At 49.6% G+C, this 15,119-nt stretch overlaps 1 protein-coding gene across 1 annotated transcript in view; it reads right to left on the reverse strand.

Moving 5' to 3' along the window:
* Positions 1-11,392, reverse strand: part of B3GAT2 (beta-1,3-glucuronyltransferase 2) — a 372,851-nt gene extending 361,459 nt beyond the window's left edge. The window contains exon 1 of the mRNA XM_085610919.1: positions 9,539-11,392. Coding sequence (XP_085467045.1) covers positions 9,539-10,126 — 588 coding nt within the window. The 5' untranslated portion in view covers positions 10,127-11,392. The remainder of the gene's footprint in view (positions 1-9,538) is intronic.
* Positions 11,393-15,119: the final 3,727 nt, after the last annotated feature.

The raw sequence follows: 15,119 nt of genomic DNA on the forward strand, positions 1-15,119 counted from the left end.
ATGGCCGTAACTAGGCCAGCGTCAGCACTACATAAGGCAAGAGGGTTACTGGTGCCTTATAAGCCCTTTTTTGGGGGGCCCCATCAAAGGAGGAGTAGCTGGAATAGAGGACAGGGAGCTAGGGATTGGACTGGTGGACATTTTTATAGGGTTTCTGTATATAAACAATATACATACTTAACACAAGGATACTAAATGTGGAGGGACACACTAACACAATTGGGATAAGTGACAGAAGGAGGTCCGTGGTTACTGGGGAAGGACAGAAGGCAACAGCAAAACATAGAAACAAGCACATCCTGCAGTCAACGAGCAGAAGCTTTGCACCTGGCTACAGTTTTATCCATCTAATCACAAGGGAGGAGAGTAGAGGTAGAAGAGGTAGGGACTCGTCCTCCACGAAACTACATAAATAACCAAAAAGGAGTCCCTTCTATATTAAAAGGAAAAGGCACCTCTTACTGGGATTGTTCAGAAAGAAAAACTTTTTCTTTCCGATCACCCTCACCCACCCGGGTTTCCCCTTGGTGGCATGCTTCATCATAGGGTCCATCCCTGCCCTCTACGGACAGGGACGTGCTTCTATCTATGGATATGTGGGAACACCTATTAGACAAATAAGGGTGTCCCTGTATACCTATACACCTATGTAGTCTTATTATGAAGATGGAGTGGGTTTTTAGAAGTGAAAAAAAGTGAAAAATATCAAAGTAGTGGGACAAAAACAACTTTATTTTCTACCCCTAAAATGATATGCTAGAATCTGGGGATATGCAGGAAAAAGCTCGAGGCGTGATTACCTACTGTTTCCCTGGTAGGTCAACTAGTTTCAAGCCCAACCCCAAGGCTTTTCGTCAGGACCTCAAGGAGAAATGATGCTCCCACACCTGATGTTGCTGTAAATGCAATTATAGTGATAAACAAAATTACAAATATACAGCACCTAATTCATCAAACCTGCATCGAAGTTACTCCCTCTCGGCAAACCTGACTGTACTCACTCGAGTGAGTACAGTCAGGTTTGCCTAGAGGGAGTAGCCTTGAAGAAGTTTGACTACAGGTGTCCCTTCAAACTCCTCGAAGGACTCATGGGGCCCAATGATGGTCTCAAATCATGATTTTTGATGTTTACAACAGACCAAGAGGTGCCTTTTACGGTTTTATCCAGACGGAAGTTGCTAGATTGATGGACTGGAAGTTTTTATGAAGAGATTTATGTGAGGGCATTAAGGTTTACGAAATTAAATGCTGTAGACAACTTCAAATGGGGGAAAAGGAACATCTGAGGTTGATATTGTGAATTTAGGAAAAGAGGTGGGAGAAGGAATGTTGTGGGACCTTTTGGTTGTTGTCCACTGCAATATTTGAAATTGTTACCCCTAGGGGAGTTCCTAAGAACGCTGCAGGGAATGCAATTAAGGGATTACCTTGCATGACCTGAGGATTCATCAGTGAACAATGTTATAGTAATAGAGTATGTGGCAGAGCAGCATGCAAAATGGGAAGGGAAGATGTCATTAGACTGGTTCACCATTGGGGTACATGAGCAGGGTTGGGTAAGTGTGGCATAAAATAGCAATGTTTCTGGTGGTTTTTCGTTGGTGGAGGGCAGTTTGAAAGGCATATCTTGGTTTATGAGATATTACCATGAGCTGTGTAATATTTTGTGATTTGCGTGACACATTTAGTTATTTTCTTGAGTGGTGTTTTACGATGTTCTCTGGTTTTGCAATTGAGATTGACTACAGAAATGAGTTCCTGTTTATTAGTAAGAGTGGAGCTGTGATGTGTAAGATGACACTGGTACAATTACAGTTCATTGTTCAGATGCTGCTAGCTCTGTTGCCGCCAGCGAAAGAAGGACCAGGTTGTGTCATATATAGCTACAGGACTGGACACAGTGGTTATGCAGCAGAAGGTGCCGCAGGCTAAAGTGGTGGTAATAATATTGTGGATGTTTGAAGAGGTAGAGGAGTGTACAACAGAATTGAGAAAGGAACAGGTTTATTTATGTCACTTGAACTGTGCATGTGAGGTGTTTGAAGTGTTGAACTGACAATGGGATGAGAGAAGGCTGCAGCATTTCCTTTCTAGAGTTTTCCCCTTTTGGTCGCATTGGTGACGTAGGATTCAAACTTGGCAGACAGGAAGGTGACCGTCAACTCTGACAATTAAACATGGTACAATTGGTGTATGGGCACAAAGTGAGGGACACGAGGTTGTGGAAGCTGTGGAGGAGCTTTGTGCTAGGCGTGAACTACAGTATTGTTTTGGGGCGTGTTCACTGGGCAAGTAAGGGTGCTGGGACTGGATAAAAAGACTTTGGTGTAGTAGAAAATGAGAAGTTCTCAGTATTCCTGGACAGAACTTCTGGAGTGTGGAGGGCCGTTGAGGAGGAGTGAGTTGGAGGAATAGCAGACAGAGGGAGGGTGTGGTTAGTTTTGTCATGTGATTGATTGACAGGGATGTGTCAGAGGATTGGATTTAGAGCAAATTAGTAGATGTAACCGTCAAGGGGAAATGCTTCTTGGGGTTATGAATAGTCAGCTGGAGAACTGGGTAGGATAATTGTGGTGGGTTGCGAGCTAGAACTAAGAATTTGAAGAGCTTACCTAGGCGTCCTCTGTTGGCGAAGACATTTGTGAAAATATTGGGCCAAGTACAGGAAGTAGTGCGCTAGACACTGAAGTTATTTTGTTCAAGATGAGTATGGTTTGGTGATTTTTAGAACATTTAGATGTTCAGAGTTGATGAGTATCTGAAAGAGGGTAGGCATGCAGTTAAAGGATTTTTTTGATGAGGAATACCAAACTGGGGTTGTAGATGAGGCTGTCAAAAGCAAACCAGTAGGGTATAGGGGATGGATCATGTTGAAAGAGGTGGCGGGTAGCCGTTTATGTTTATAGCTGCCTGGCATTCATGTAGTTCTTTCCAGGACTCTCATGAAGGAGGGGTATTTTGTCTGGACGATGGGTTTAAATTGTCAGCTTTTCAACTATGGAGACAGAGAACATTTGCTTGGGGGCAGAGCAGTTTGACATTCATGTGTTTCAGATTGGGGCAGTCACTGAAGCAGAATTTGTTTTTTTTAATAGGGCAGCTATTCAGAGGATGGGTGATTGGAGTCTGAATTGCGGTGAGAGCTGTATTAGACATAATGGTATTGTTTAGGTATTGTTTATGTATTTCTATGTTGGTTTTGTATTACATTAAGTTCTGGGCCTGTTATACGGCAGTGTAACTATTTGGATTATTAATGACGAACTTGTGGCACATGATTAGGCCTAAGATAAGATGCACTTGTTATTGTGGATGGCCAAGTTGTCCAGAGTGGCTGATGATACATCTGGGGTGAGAATGGTTTAGTGCAGCATTAGGTTTGGCTTGGCTACAGGGAAGGCACATTTGCTGTGGGGCAGCAAATGATGAGCAGCGATACCTTTAGGGTTGTTTATACAGTATGGAGCTAGGATATGGACTTGCAGAAGCAATGCTATGAGCACACACAAGAAGGTAATGAGGGAAATTAGGCTGTTTAGTAAGTAACAAGGTTTGGGCATGATTTGTCTTGTGAATATTGTACAGGATGACTTTAATTTGTATCGGCTGACTAGAGTTCACTTGTCCCTAATGATTGTCAAAATGGTGGTTTGCCTGGGACTGACTGCATCAGGACCATATACTTGCACACGAGGAGTTTGTTGCAAATACTTTGAGGTCATCTTTGGTGGTGCAAATGGCACAATAGGCAGACGGTAAGAGTGGCAGTTTTCCTGGCACTCAATGCTGTATAACCCATTTGGAGGTGGAGCAGTAAAACCTATGAAAGGGTTTTCCTGGTTGGTAAACTGAAGAGGGTTTGGGCATTGGTGGGGTGGGCATGGGCAGCATGGGGGAATTAGTAGGTTGGCTTTCACGACAGTGACTGGGAGTTGGAGAGCAAGTCTAAGAAAGGTGCAGAATGATGAGGGTTCAGAGGAGTTTGGGTGGTTGAGTGTGGATGGTTGGTTGTGGTTAGGTGGGGTAACCGAGTGGATTTAGGGTGGCGGTGTTAGAACATGGCATGTGCTTGAGTGAGGAGGGGTAGACGTTGATGTACAGTGTTGTTTTGGCTTGCAAACCTATCCTAAGGAAGCCGCCTTTTACGTTTTAACTGAGGTTTTTTTGTTTTTGTGTCTACTGCTCTGTCTCGCCTGAAGCAAGATATGCACACCGATTAAAAAGAGGAAAGACTAGAGGGCGGGCACAGGGAAGGGCTGGACAGACAGTGAAGGGGAACAGACTGGACGCAGTGGTACACGCAGGGGTTACGGCTATACACAAGACGCATGGGGTATATAAAAAGAGCAGGGTACACATGAGAAAAGCTGGTATGGGGAAATGGCCCCATAAATGAACTCACGGAGGAGGGATGAGCGGGTGAGGTAGACAGAAGAAAGAAGCGGGCAGGAGAGTGGGAGAAAGAAGGGGGGAGAGTGGGACACCAAGATTAAATGGATAGAGCTGAGAAGGAGGAACAGGGAAGAACAGAACACTCAATGAAAGTGACTTAGGGAGTGGGAAGGCAAGCAAGGGAGAGCGAAGAAGCAAAAAGGGGCCAAACTGTGGAATGTGCAGGAAAGGTTGGGCCAGGCAGATTAAAGGAACACAAGGAATAACAGGCAGAACATCGTTTATCCGGTGGGAGTGAAAGGGGTTATAAGTGGGCACAGAGGCTGGCGAAGCAGAACGTCATACAATGTACATCTGTGTAAGTTAAAATGGGCAAGTATAGACCAGTGGAAGATTAGATCAGGGTCGCCACCCTGCCCCATGTCGTCAGGGCATCACCCTTTCAGCCCTGGCCCTTGGTATTTCCATCATTGCCAGGTCGAGTAGCCCCGTTGGTTGGATGTAAGTAGCTCATTGCTATAAAACACACAGCTCAATGGGCTGTCAAATGAAAGCCCAGTACTGGAAAGAGATGTTCTGATGACATAGAGCGAGGAAACAACTCTTTGCGAGAGGCGGCCGGTTCAGGAAGGAGGGGCACTCTGAAAGCAGACAGAGAGAGGGCGGACTGGAGGGAGCTGTCCGCTCTCAGTGGTGCTGATCGCACAGTTTATAGGACAGCAGGCAGTGCTGAGCAAATGGTCGATGGAGGGTGGCAGGAGCTAAGGCCCGTCGGTGCGCGCCTCTCCCGGGCTGGAGGCTAGGAGTGCTGATGTAACAAACCGTGAAGCATTGCGCACCGTTACATGTACAGCGCGTAGAAGCAGACGTGAAGTATGACGCGTTATTTATTTTAAAAATCTAGAAATTATTATTGTTGTTACTATTTAAGCTCAATTTATAAAACAGCGAAGTGCAATGGCGTAAAACTTTTACTTCGGAGCCTGCTATTGAACTGAACGCCAGGGATGCTGAATATCTGTGGTTATTGATATTTATTCCACATCAGGCCTCTTTCTTTCGCCATCCTTATTTTCCTATTTCTTTTTCTTGCTCTCTTGGGTTCTTTTGTATCATTGCTTTCGCCCCGTGTCACTGTTTTCCCATTGTATTTCTCTCCTTTTCTGTCGTTCTCTCTCTTACTCTCTGAATAAGTCTGATGGTGAAAAATAAATTGTAGTTCCCATGCCGACCAAGAGCTGAAAAATGTAAGGACTGATTATTATCCAAATCTAGGTGGGAGGCTCGCGATTTCGCAGACCTCTCCTAAAAAAATCACATTCCTACGGAAATCAGCAAGCAAATAAAATACTCAATGTTTATGACTCAAAACCTTTCTCCTTCGTGCTCCAAAGGTTGAGAGTGTGAGGTAAATCTGCCTCCGGGGCGGGCACGTGCTTCTGACGTCAGCATGCGCTCCAAGACAGAGGCTCTAAAGTAAACCTGGATGGACCCCATGGCACCCGTGCTTGGGTTAACCTGGACCCTAGATCAAGGATGCTGAGATTCACCTGAACCCCAGGCTAGGGGAACACGGGTTAGCTTAGAACTGAGATCTGGAGTCTTGATGTAGGATTGATCACCAGGAAAGGCCTACTCCGGTTAATGTGGCCATTAAATCAGGAGTTCCACGTAAGAGTTTTATATCCATCTGACACATAGGGTCTGGCACCAATAACTTGGAAATGTCGAGAAGAAAAGCCCCGCTCGGGCCTCGCAACCAAGAGCAGAGCCCCCTCTCTCCTGTGTAAAGTTGCTTCCTCCATTTTCACAGAAGAGTAAGCAGCGAAATAAAAAAATAGTCTGACCCCTGAACTTTCTGTGACTGGTGAAATTGATGGGAATGAGTAAGGTCGTTTCCGACTTGCATTTTGAGTAGGCCTGAGTCTAGGAAAGGAGTGTGTGTGAGAGATCAGAGGTTGTACAGCTTGATGGTGTCATTTCCCCTGTATCCTAACGGATACACTCACTCTCCATTCACTATCAGACTAAGAGATGGACAGAAAAATGAAAATGACATTTTTCCACAAGCGCTCTGGAAAGCCAAACAATTTTCCAAGTAAAAGGAACATGATCTGCATATATAAAAGTGAAGGACAGTAAAAACTGTTGAAAGATAGTCTACACGTTGGACGAGCTAAAATTGGGGCCATAATATTATGGGACTAGGTGAAGAAGTAAAATTGTAGTAATAATTATTATGAAACAAAGGTAATTGCTTGTTGGCACTTCATAAAAGGTATTCAACTAAATGGAACTCATGCTATTACCCTTGGGTGAATGGAAGCTCGAGATAGTGGTGCAGGGTTTCAAAGGTATGCGCTCTACACTGCATGCAGGCTTTTGCAATGCAGAGACAGCTGACCATTATTTAAACCTGTGATCTACACGTTACACCTGGGACTGTGCAATCAATCCGTGTATCAGCTGACCTTTCGTATTAGGATCGAAACCTGTGACCTGCAAATCCCACAGGCCGTGCTCAAGAACCACCGGAGCTGATTTATTAATATTGGAAGTTGAGACCTGCTGTATGCTCCCAGTTCTCTGCAGCTAGCACTTTGACTTACTGAGGTATCTTATCTGGTGACCCACTTGGATAGCAGATACTGCCAGTACGATAGTTTGACGATTCATGCACCCAGTGTAACTTGGAGTTCAGTGGCTCAAATATTTTTGTGCTGTCTTTACATAAAGAGAAGTAGGTGGCCTGACAGCTGAACTTCTCACGGGTCAACCATTCTTAATTTGTATCAGGTGCATGGTTTTGGCTGGATCTAACCCTCTTAACTAGACTTTATATCAACTGGGTAAGGATTGGACAACAGGGCCGCTGTGCGTTTGCACAGAAAAAAGTTCAGTCTTGGCTTGCATTTGAACAATATTGAATTCTGCACCTTATTGCATGAATTCATTTCCACCAGGTCCCGCTGGCTCGTGTTTCCTCAGGGTACCTGTGCCCTGCAGCTATCTCAAGGCACTAGCTTCAAAGATTGTTGCGTTCAAATGGGTCGTTGCGAGTTCTATTGAGCTGGATAATACCTACACCTATTCATCACAGTACTACACCTCTGTTAGCCACAGTAGTACAAAACAGCAACAGTGTGGTACAGTGTGACATGCAAAAAACAAGCACAAATGTATGTGTGCGTACAGCTATGTCTTTATCTAGTGTGTGTTGTGAAAGATGGATGGAAAGGGGTGTGCCACTTTTTCACAGGGATGGGGCTCAAAATTGTGATTTTTTTTTTAAACAAATATGGTAAGCCTACCAAGTTCCAAGCCACCAGACCGACCCTTGAAAAATCTTAACCTTAGCCTAGCCCTGGAAAGGAAAACGTCGAGGTAGAATAGAATGCGAATTTGGGGGACAGGCTAGTGGAGGGATCTCACCCTACCAAGTGACTGAGTCACCCGTCCGACTATAATTCAAACAATAGTCTGCCCAGTATATCACCCTGGAGGGCCCTCTTTTGGAAGGTACCCCCAGCAGCTGACAGACACTGAAATTCTTAGGCCAACTGATTAGTTGCAGGATCACAGCTGAAAAGCAGACAACTGTTGAAGAAACTGGATACAAAAAGGTGGGTTTCACCAGAGATTTGACTCTAATTTCCGTATTGTCTTGCTTAAACCCATGTTTGTAAAATATGGTACACGTACGGTTGAGCACACAATGAAATTGATTTTTAACTTACAATCTGCGGACATCTGTTTTTATACTGCTACTTTTTTAAACAAATGCATCAATTTGAGGAAAAGTATGTGTTTTTAGATGTAGTTATGTAATTTTAAAGGTGTAAATTATTGTTTTAACTAATCATAGTGTTTAGTGATGTGTGATTAAGTCTGCTAAAAGTCGTTCATATTTTGTATTTGTGATTGTGATTGTGTATGCTTTTATGGACATTAATTTGTACCGAATAAAGCTGAATTGAATTGAATTGAATTGAATTGACTCATTTTAATAAAAAGTGACTATTTTGTTTCTGTTACTTGCCAAACATTTTTTTTATAGTTTATTATATTTTATTGGAATGTTTAAGTAGTACGAGTCCTTTGGTGCCAGGTGGGAGGCACTTCTTTACAATTGTGTATGGTCGAGACACATCTAGCAAATGCTGGTTGTGATTTGATGACCTAATGTGATGTTGGTAGAGTGAGTGACCCAGAAGTATGGAGCGGTGGTTGTCTTGTTAGCTGCCATGGGTTTCTTTATATCAATCAAGGCATTCTCCATATATTTTGCCAAATGGCTTATAGAGGTTTTGGTTTACTTCCATCATTGAGGTATAACGTGTACAATAAAGTTGTATTTAATTAGGACATTTCAAGTAAAACAATGTGACTGCGGTGGTACATAGGCTACACATGTAAAGGACCCTTAGTTACATACGTTTCGTAAGCAGTGCCATACACACTTCGGGTTCGCGCTTGCAAGTAAATATTGTGTGTTGACACGGTAAGGCCCCTTTGGTATTCACCCCCCTAAAGCACCATGCTTGGGCAAGCCTCAACCTCAAGGAACAAAAGAGTGATGGGCGGATTGCTTTAGTTAACCTCAGCCACTGGTAATTACTTATGGTCACGTTCCGATCCACCGCTTTTTTTTGCCCAAGGCGCCACCTCACACAGGAACCAGCCGTATGCAAATTTGCAAGTTCTTGCTCCAAAATGAATTGTTCAGCCAGAACTGTCAGACAAGGTCCCTCTGAACGTGGACAAAATCAAGCCCAGATTTTCGGGACGGGGTGCTTTGTTAGTTTGGCCACCATGGCAGGGGCCTGAGGTAAGGCTGCCCACCATTGCACGAGTTATGAGGTAAACTCGGTCTTGTGGCAGAGGGATTGAGATAAACGTGGTAACCAAGCCACGGGTGAAGCTGGGTACCAAGGCAGGAGTTGTATGCCGAGGTCAGAAGGGACCCGGTGAAAGGGTGTTAAGAAACCTGTAACCCACGGGAGTGATGCTGCGTCGAGGTCAGCCTGAAACCCTGGGTTACAGGGGTATGTCTTTCCTCAGGGATTGAGGTACTGAGGTAACACATACCCCCAGTGGCTGTGGCGCGGAGTTCAGTACAGAACAGGCGCGGGCGGCAGGTGCCTACCTCTTGGAAGAGCTCCACGCTGTAAGTGTTGTCATCGTCAGCGAAGTAGACGACCCCAGCCACAGGTTGCTCTGGGGGCGGTAGGCGGGACACGCCAGCTGACGCCCAGCGCGGCTGCCGGTGGGGCTGGTGCTGCTGGCGGACCCAGGCCAGGCCGGCGTTCCTCTGCTCGGTGGCGCGGGCTAGGCCAGCTCGCTTGTAGCGCCGCAAGGTGTGCACGTGCAGGTGGGTGCAGGGCAAGCCGACTCTGGCCAAGAAGCGGGACACCAGTTCGGTGCGTCGAGGCGCGTCCTCCACCAGTACCCAGTGCAGGGAGGGTACCAGGCGCAGCGTGTTCCCCAGCCGGGTGAGTTCAGCCAGCTGTACCGGCCTCGCATAGGTGGGGGTAATGACATAGATGGTGGGCAGCGGCCGGCTGTGGTTTCCAGGGACCCGGGGGGCTCCGACCAGTGACTGGTGGGCGACAGAGCCAAGCGCCCGCCGGCTCCGGGGGCCAGGCCAGCGCCGGGTGTCCATGTCTATCATGATGATGACAATAAGGGCCCAGGGCAGCAGGATGAAGAAGCGGCTGAAGAAGGAAGACATCATCCCATCAAGCGGGTGCAGCTGAAGGAAGGAAGGTAGGGAGGGATACGGGGGGCAAGGGGGTGGGACTCCCCAAGTTCTGAAGGCACCCTCCGGCCCCAAGAATAGTACACCGATACAGAAGTGTCTTGCAACGGCCACGAGCCCGGTGTTTCTTCCAAATGTGAGATGTCAGACAGCTGTCCACGCGGCAGGTGTAACGTGCATCATCTCCTCAAGGGATATTGACTGGTGCCAACGCCGCCCGCACGGCCAAATGACGCTCCAGAGTGATGCGAAGCGCAGCTGCAGTTCTCCAAATCAAGAAGTAAGTTTTAAACAGCCACCGAAAGAAACATATCTGCCAATTGTACCCAAAGTCACAGATGATCTAACGGTCCTGTGGCCCTTCAAACAAGAGTAAACTACCTGGTATCCTGCAAGCAAAACTTGACACTTTCATCCGAAGCACGAATCAAGCCAGTCCCAAAAAATGTAGTTGTCCACCAAACTCAGGAGCATCATTAACCAGAGGCGCATTCCAAGCCCACCACACTCACGTGAGGTTCACAAGTGTCCCCCGAACTCAGTAAACGGACCAGTTTCTTTCGCTTCCCCGGTGAAGTTGGGTGGATTGCGAGGGCGCCCGGCGCCTGCCACCCTCATGCGCCGGCGAGGAGGCTCTGGATCCAGGGTGGACGGGAGGAGGCTACGGGCGAGCTCCGCGGTTCTCCAAACACGCGTTAGCCGACCCCCTACATGCTGCAGGTCCGCGCCTGGAGCGAGGGCTCTTCGTGCAGTTTGAAGGACTAAGAACAAGAGTCGGCCACAGTGTGCTGTCACATCCAGGGGAGTCCAGCCACTCACGGTGCTGATGGCCAGAGCCAGGGGCGGGAAAGGGCGGGCGGCATCACATCAGCTCCGGGGCTCCTTCGGAGGCAGGCTGGCTGCCCTGCGGTCGTCAAATGGCTGCCTGATGCTAGGATGCTCTAGTGGTTGTCACCCCCCTCCTCCCCTAGCCCCCAAGCAGCAGGCCACTGGGGCTGCCCCCTCCGAGCGATGCCAGGGGCTGGGAGAGGGTCTTGTGCGCCTGCTGCCCCCTCCTTTCCTCCTGCCGCCGGGGCTGTGCTGAGACTGGCAGGGCAGCGCGGGGCTAGCAGCTCACAGCACAGCAGCTCAGCTCCACAAAGGCAGACCCCAGAGCCTGGTGCTGGTGTCTGCTGCTGAGTGTGAGAGACGGAAGTCCGCGGATAGCTAGAGATGCACTGTGGAATCTGCGCGTCTTTAATGATGTCTCTCCAGCCTCCCTCCCACCCTTCCCTCTGTAGCGTGTCTCACTATCTTTCCCTCTCTTTGTTCGCCCCGCTTCTGCATCACCCCTCTCATCCTTCTTGTTGTACCGTTCACATCTCTTGTTCTCTCTTACGCAGCTCCAGTCCGTCTAAGTGTACTTTTACTCTCCCTCGCGCCTCTCTCCTTCACTCCTCCCACACTCCAGCGTGCACTCCACCACCCCTCGCCCGTCCCTCCCCTCCATCTCAGGCGGGGGTTCCCTGCCCCCCTCTTAGCATTACCTCCCGCGCTCCTACTTCCCGACCTGTCCCACAACCCCCTTCCGCAGGCATTGTTACTATACAGACTCGAAAAAACCGCCGAATTCATATTGTGTGGACTTCTCAAATTAGATTCCACTAAATTATTATTATGGATGTATTTTCATACATATTACAGTCACGGTATTTTACTTCCTTTTCCTCCGCGTCTTTTTTTCTGGTGTATCATTTTGGATCATTGTTGCCCCCTCACACTACTCCTATGTCGCTCTCACCCACTTGCCCTCTCACTCGCCTGAGCATTCTCTGGTCTACCCAGCTCACTCAGTGCCTATCACCTCTCCCTTGTTAGACTCTTCCCGCCCTTTCTTCTACCCATTTCTTTCTACCGCCCCCCCCCCTCCCCTTCCACGACCTTCTCAATCCATGCCTCGCCCCCCCCACTCCTTCATACACTTTCCCTTTCTCCCCCCCCCCCCCCCTCCTTGATACCCCAGCCTCCAGGGACTCTAGAGAGATTATACGTGTCCTTCCAACTTCAGAGGAGAGAGCAGTAGTCCGTTGGAGATACCCGGGAGCGCACACCAGCACACCCACCTCCACAGCGCACTCGCAGGCCCACTGTTGATCACAGCACATCCCTGTACTGCCTTGTGCAACGCCTTCACAGACGCCACCTCCACAGCGCTCTCGCAGGCCCCCTGTTGATCACAGCACATCACTGCACTGCCTTGTGCAACGCCTTCACAGACGCCACCTCCACAGCGCACTCGCAGGCCCCCTGTTGATCACAGCACATCACTGCACTGCCTTGTGCAATGCCTTCACAGATGCCACCTCCACAGCGCTCTCGCAGGCCCCCTGTTGATCACAGCACATCACTGCACTGCCTTGTGCAATGCCTTCACAGACGCCACCTCCACAGCGCTCTTGCAGGCCCACTGTTGATCACAGCACATCACTGCCTTGTGCAATGCCTTCACAGATGCCACCTCCACAGCGCTCTCGCAGGCCCACTGTTGATCACAGCACATCACTGCACTGCCTTGTGCAATGCCTTCACAGATGCCACCTCCACAGCGCTCTCGCAGGCCCACTGTTGATCACAGCACATCACTGCACTGCCTTGTGCAATGCCTTCACAGATGCCACCTCCACAGCGCTCTCGCAGGCCCCCTGTTGATCACAGCACATCACTGCACTGCCTTGTGCAATGCCTTCACAGACGCCACCTCCACAGATGCCACCTCCACAGCGCTCTCGCAGGCCCACTGTTGATCACAGCACATCACTGCACTGCCTTGTGCAATGCCTTCACAGATGCCACCTCCACAGATGCCACCTCCACGGCGCTCTCGCAGGCCCCCTGTTATTCACAGCACATCCCTGCACTGCCTTGTGCAATGCCTTCACAGACGCCACCTCCACAGCGCTCTCGCAGGCCCACTGTTGATCACAGCACATCACTGCCTTGTGCAATGCCTTCACAGATGCCACCTCCACAGCGCTCTCGCAGGCCCACTGTTGATCACAGCACATCACTGCACTGCCTTGTGCAATGCCTTCACAGATGCCACCTCCACAGCGCTCTCGCAGGCCCCCTGTTGATCACAGCACATCCCTGCACTGCCTTGTGCAATGCCTTCACAGATGCCACCTCCACAGCGCTCTCGCAGGCCCCCTGTTGATCACAGCACATCACTGCACTGCCTTGTGCAATGCCTTCACAGATGCCACCTCCACAGCGCTCTTGCAGGCCCACTGTTGATCACAGCACATCACTGCACTGCCTTGTGCAATGCCTTCACAGACGCCACCTCCACAGCGCTCTTGCAGGCCCACTGTTGATCACAGCACATCACTGCACTGCCTTGTGCAATGCCTTCACAGATGCCACCTCCACAGCGCTCTCGCAGGCCCCCTGTTGATCACAGCACATCACTGCACTGCCTTGTGCAATGCCTTCACAGATGCCACCTCCACAGATGCCACCTCCACAGCGCTCTCGCAGGCCCACTGTTGATCACAGCACATCCCTGCACTGCCTTGTGCAATGCCTTCACAGATGCCACCTCCACAGCGCTCTTGCAGGCCCACTGTTGATCACAGCACATCACTGCACTGCCTTGTGCAATGCCTTCACAGATGCCACCTCCACAGCGCTCTCGCAGGCCCCCTGTTGATCACAGCACATCACTGCACTGCCTTGTGCAATGCCTTCACAGATGCCACCTCCACAGATGCCACCTCCACAGCGCTCTCGCAGGCCCACTGTTGATCACAGCACATCACTGCACTGCCTTGTGCAATGCCTTCACAGATGCCATCTCCACAGCGCTCTCGCAGACCCCCTGTTGATCAAAGCACATCACTGCACTGCCTTGTGCAATGCCTTCACAGATGCCACCTCCACAGCGCTCTCGCAGGCCCCCTGTTGATCACAGCAAATCACTGCACTGCCTTGTGCAATGCCTTCACAGATGCCATCTCCACAGCGCTCTCGCAGACCCCCTGTTGATCACAGCACATCACTGCACTGCCTTGTGCAATGCCTTCACAGATGCCATCTCCACAGCGCTCTCGCAGACCCCCTGTTGATCACAGCACATCACTGCACTGCCTTGTGCAATGCCTTCACAGATGCCACCTCCACAGGGCACTCGCAGGCCCACTGTTGATCACAGCACATCCCTGCACTGTCTTGTGCAACGCCTTCACAGACGCCACCTCCACAGATGCCACCTCCACAGCGCTCTTGCAGGCCCACTGTTGATCACAGCACATCACTGCACTGCCTTGTGCAATGCCTTCACAGATGCCACCTCCACAGCGCTCTCGCAGGCCCCCTGTTGATCACAGCACATCCCTGCACTGCCTTGTGCAATGCCTTCACAGATGCCACCTCCACAGTGCTCTCGCAGGCCCCCTGTTGATCACAGCACATCCCTGCACTGCCTTGTGCCAGCCCTTCACAGACGCCACCTCCACAGATGCCACCTCCACAGCGCTCTTGCAGGCCCACTGTTGATCACAGCACATCACTGCACTGCCTTGTGCAATGCCTTCACAGATGCCACCTCCACAGCGCTCTCGCAGGCCCACTGTTGATCACAGCACATCACTGCCTTGTGCAATGCCTTCACAGATGCCACCTCCACAGCGCTCTCGCAGGCCCACTGTTGATCACAGCACATCACTGCACTGCCTTGTGCAATGCCTTCACAGATGCCACCTCCACAGCGCTCTCGCAGGCCCCCTGTTGATCACAGCACATCCCTGCACTGCCTTGTGCAATGCCTTCACAGATGCCACCTCCACAGCGCTCTCGCAGGCCCCCTGTTGATCACAGCACATCCCTGCACTGCCTTGTGCAATGCCTTCACAGATGCCACCTCCACAGCGCTCTCGCAGGCCCCCTGTTGATCACAGCACATCACTGCACTGCCTTGTGCAATGCCTTCACA

This window comes from Triturus cristatus, chromosome 6, assembly GCF_964204655.1.
Source record: "Triturus cristatus chromosome 6, aTriCri1.1, whole genome shotgun sequence".
NCBI classification, from domain to species: domain Eukaryota; kingdom Metazoa; phylum Chordata; class Amphibia; order Caudata; family Salamandridae; genus Triturus; species Triturus cristatus.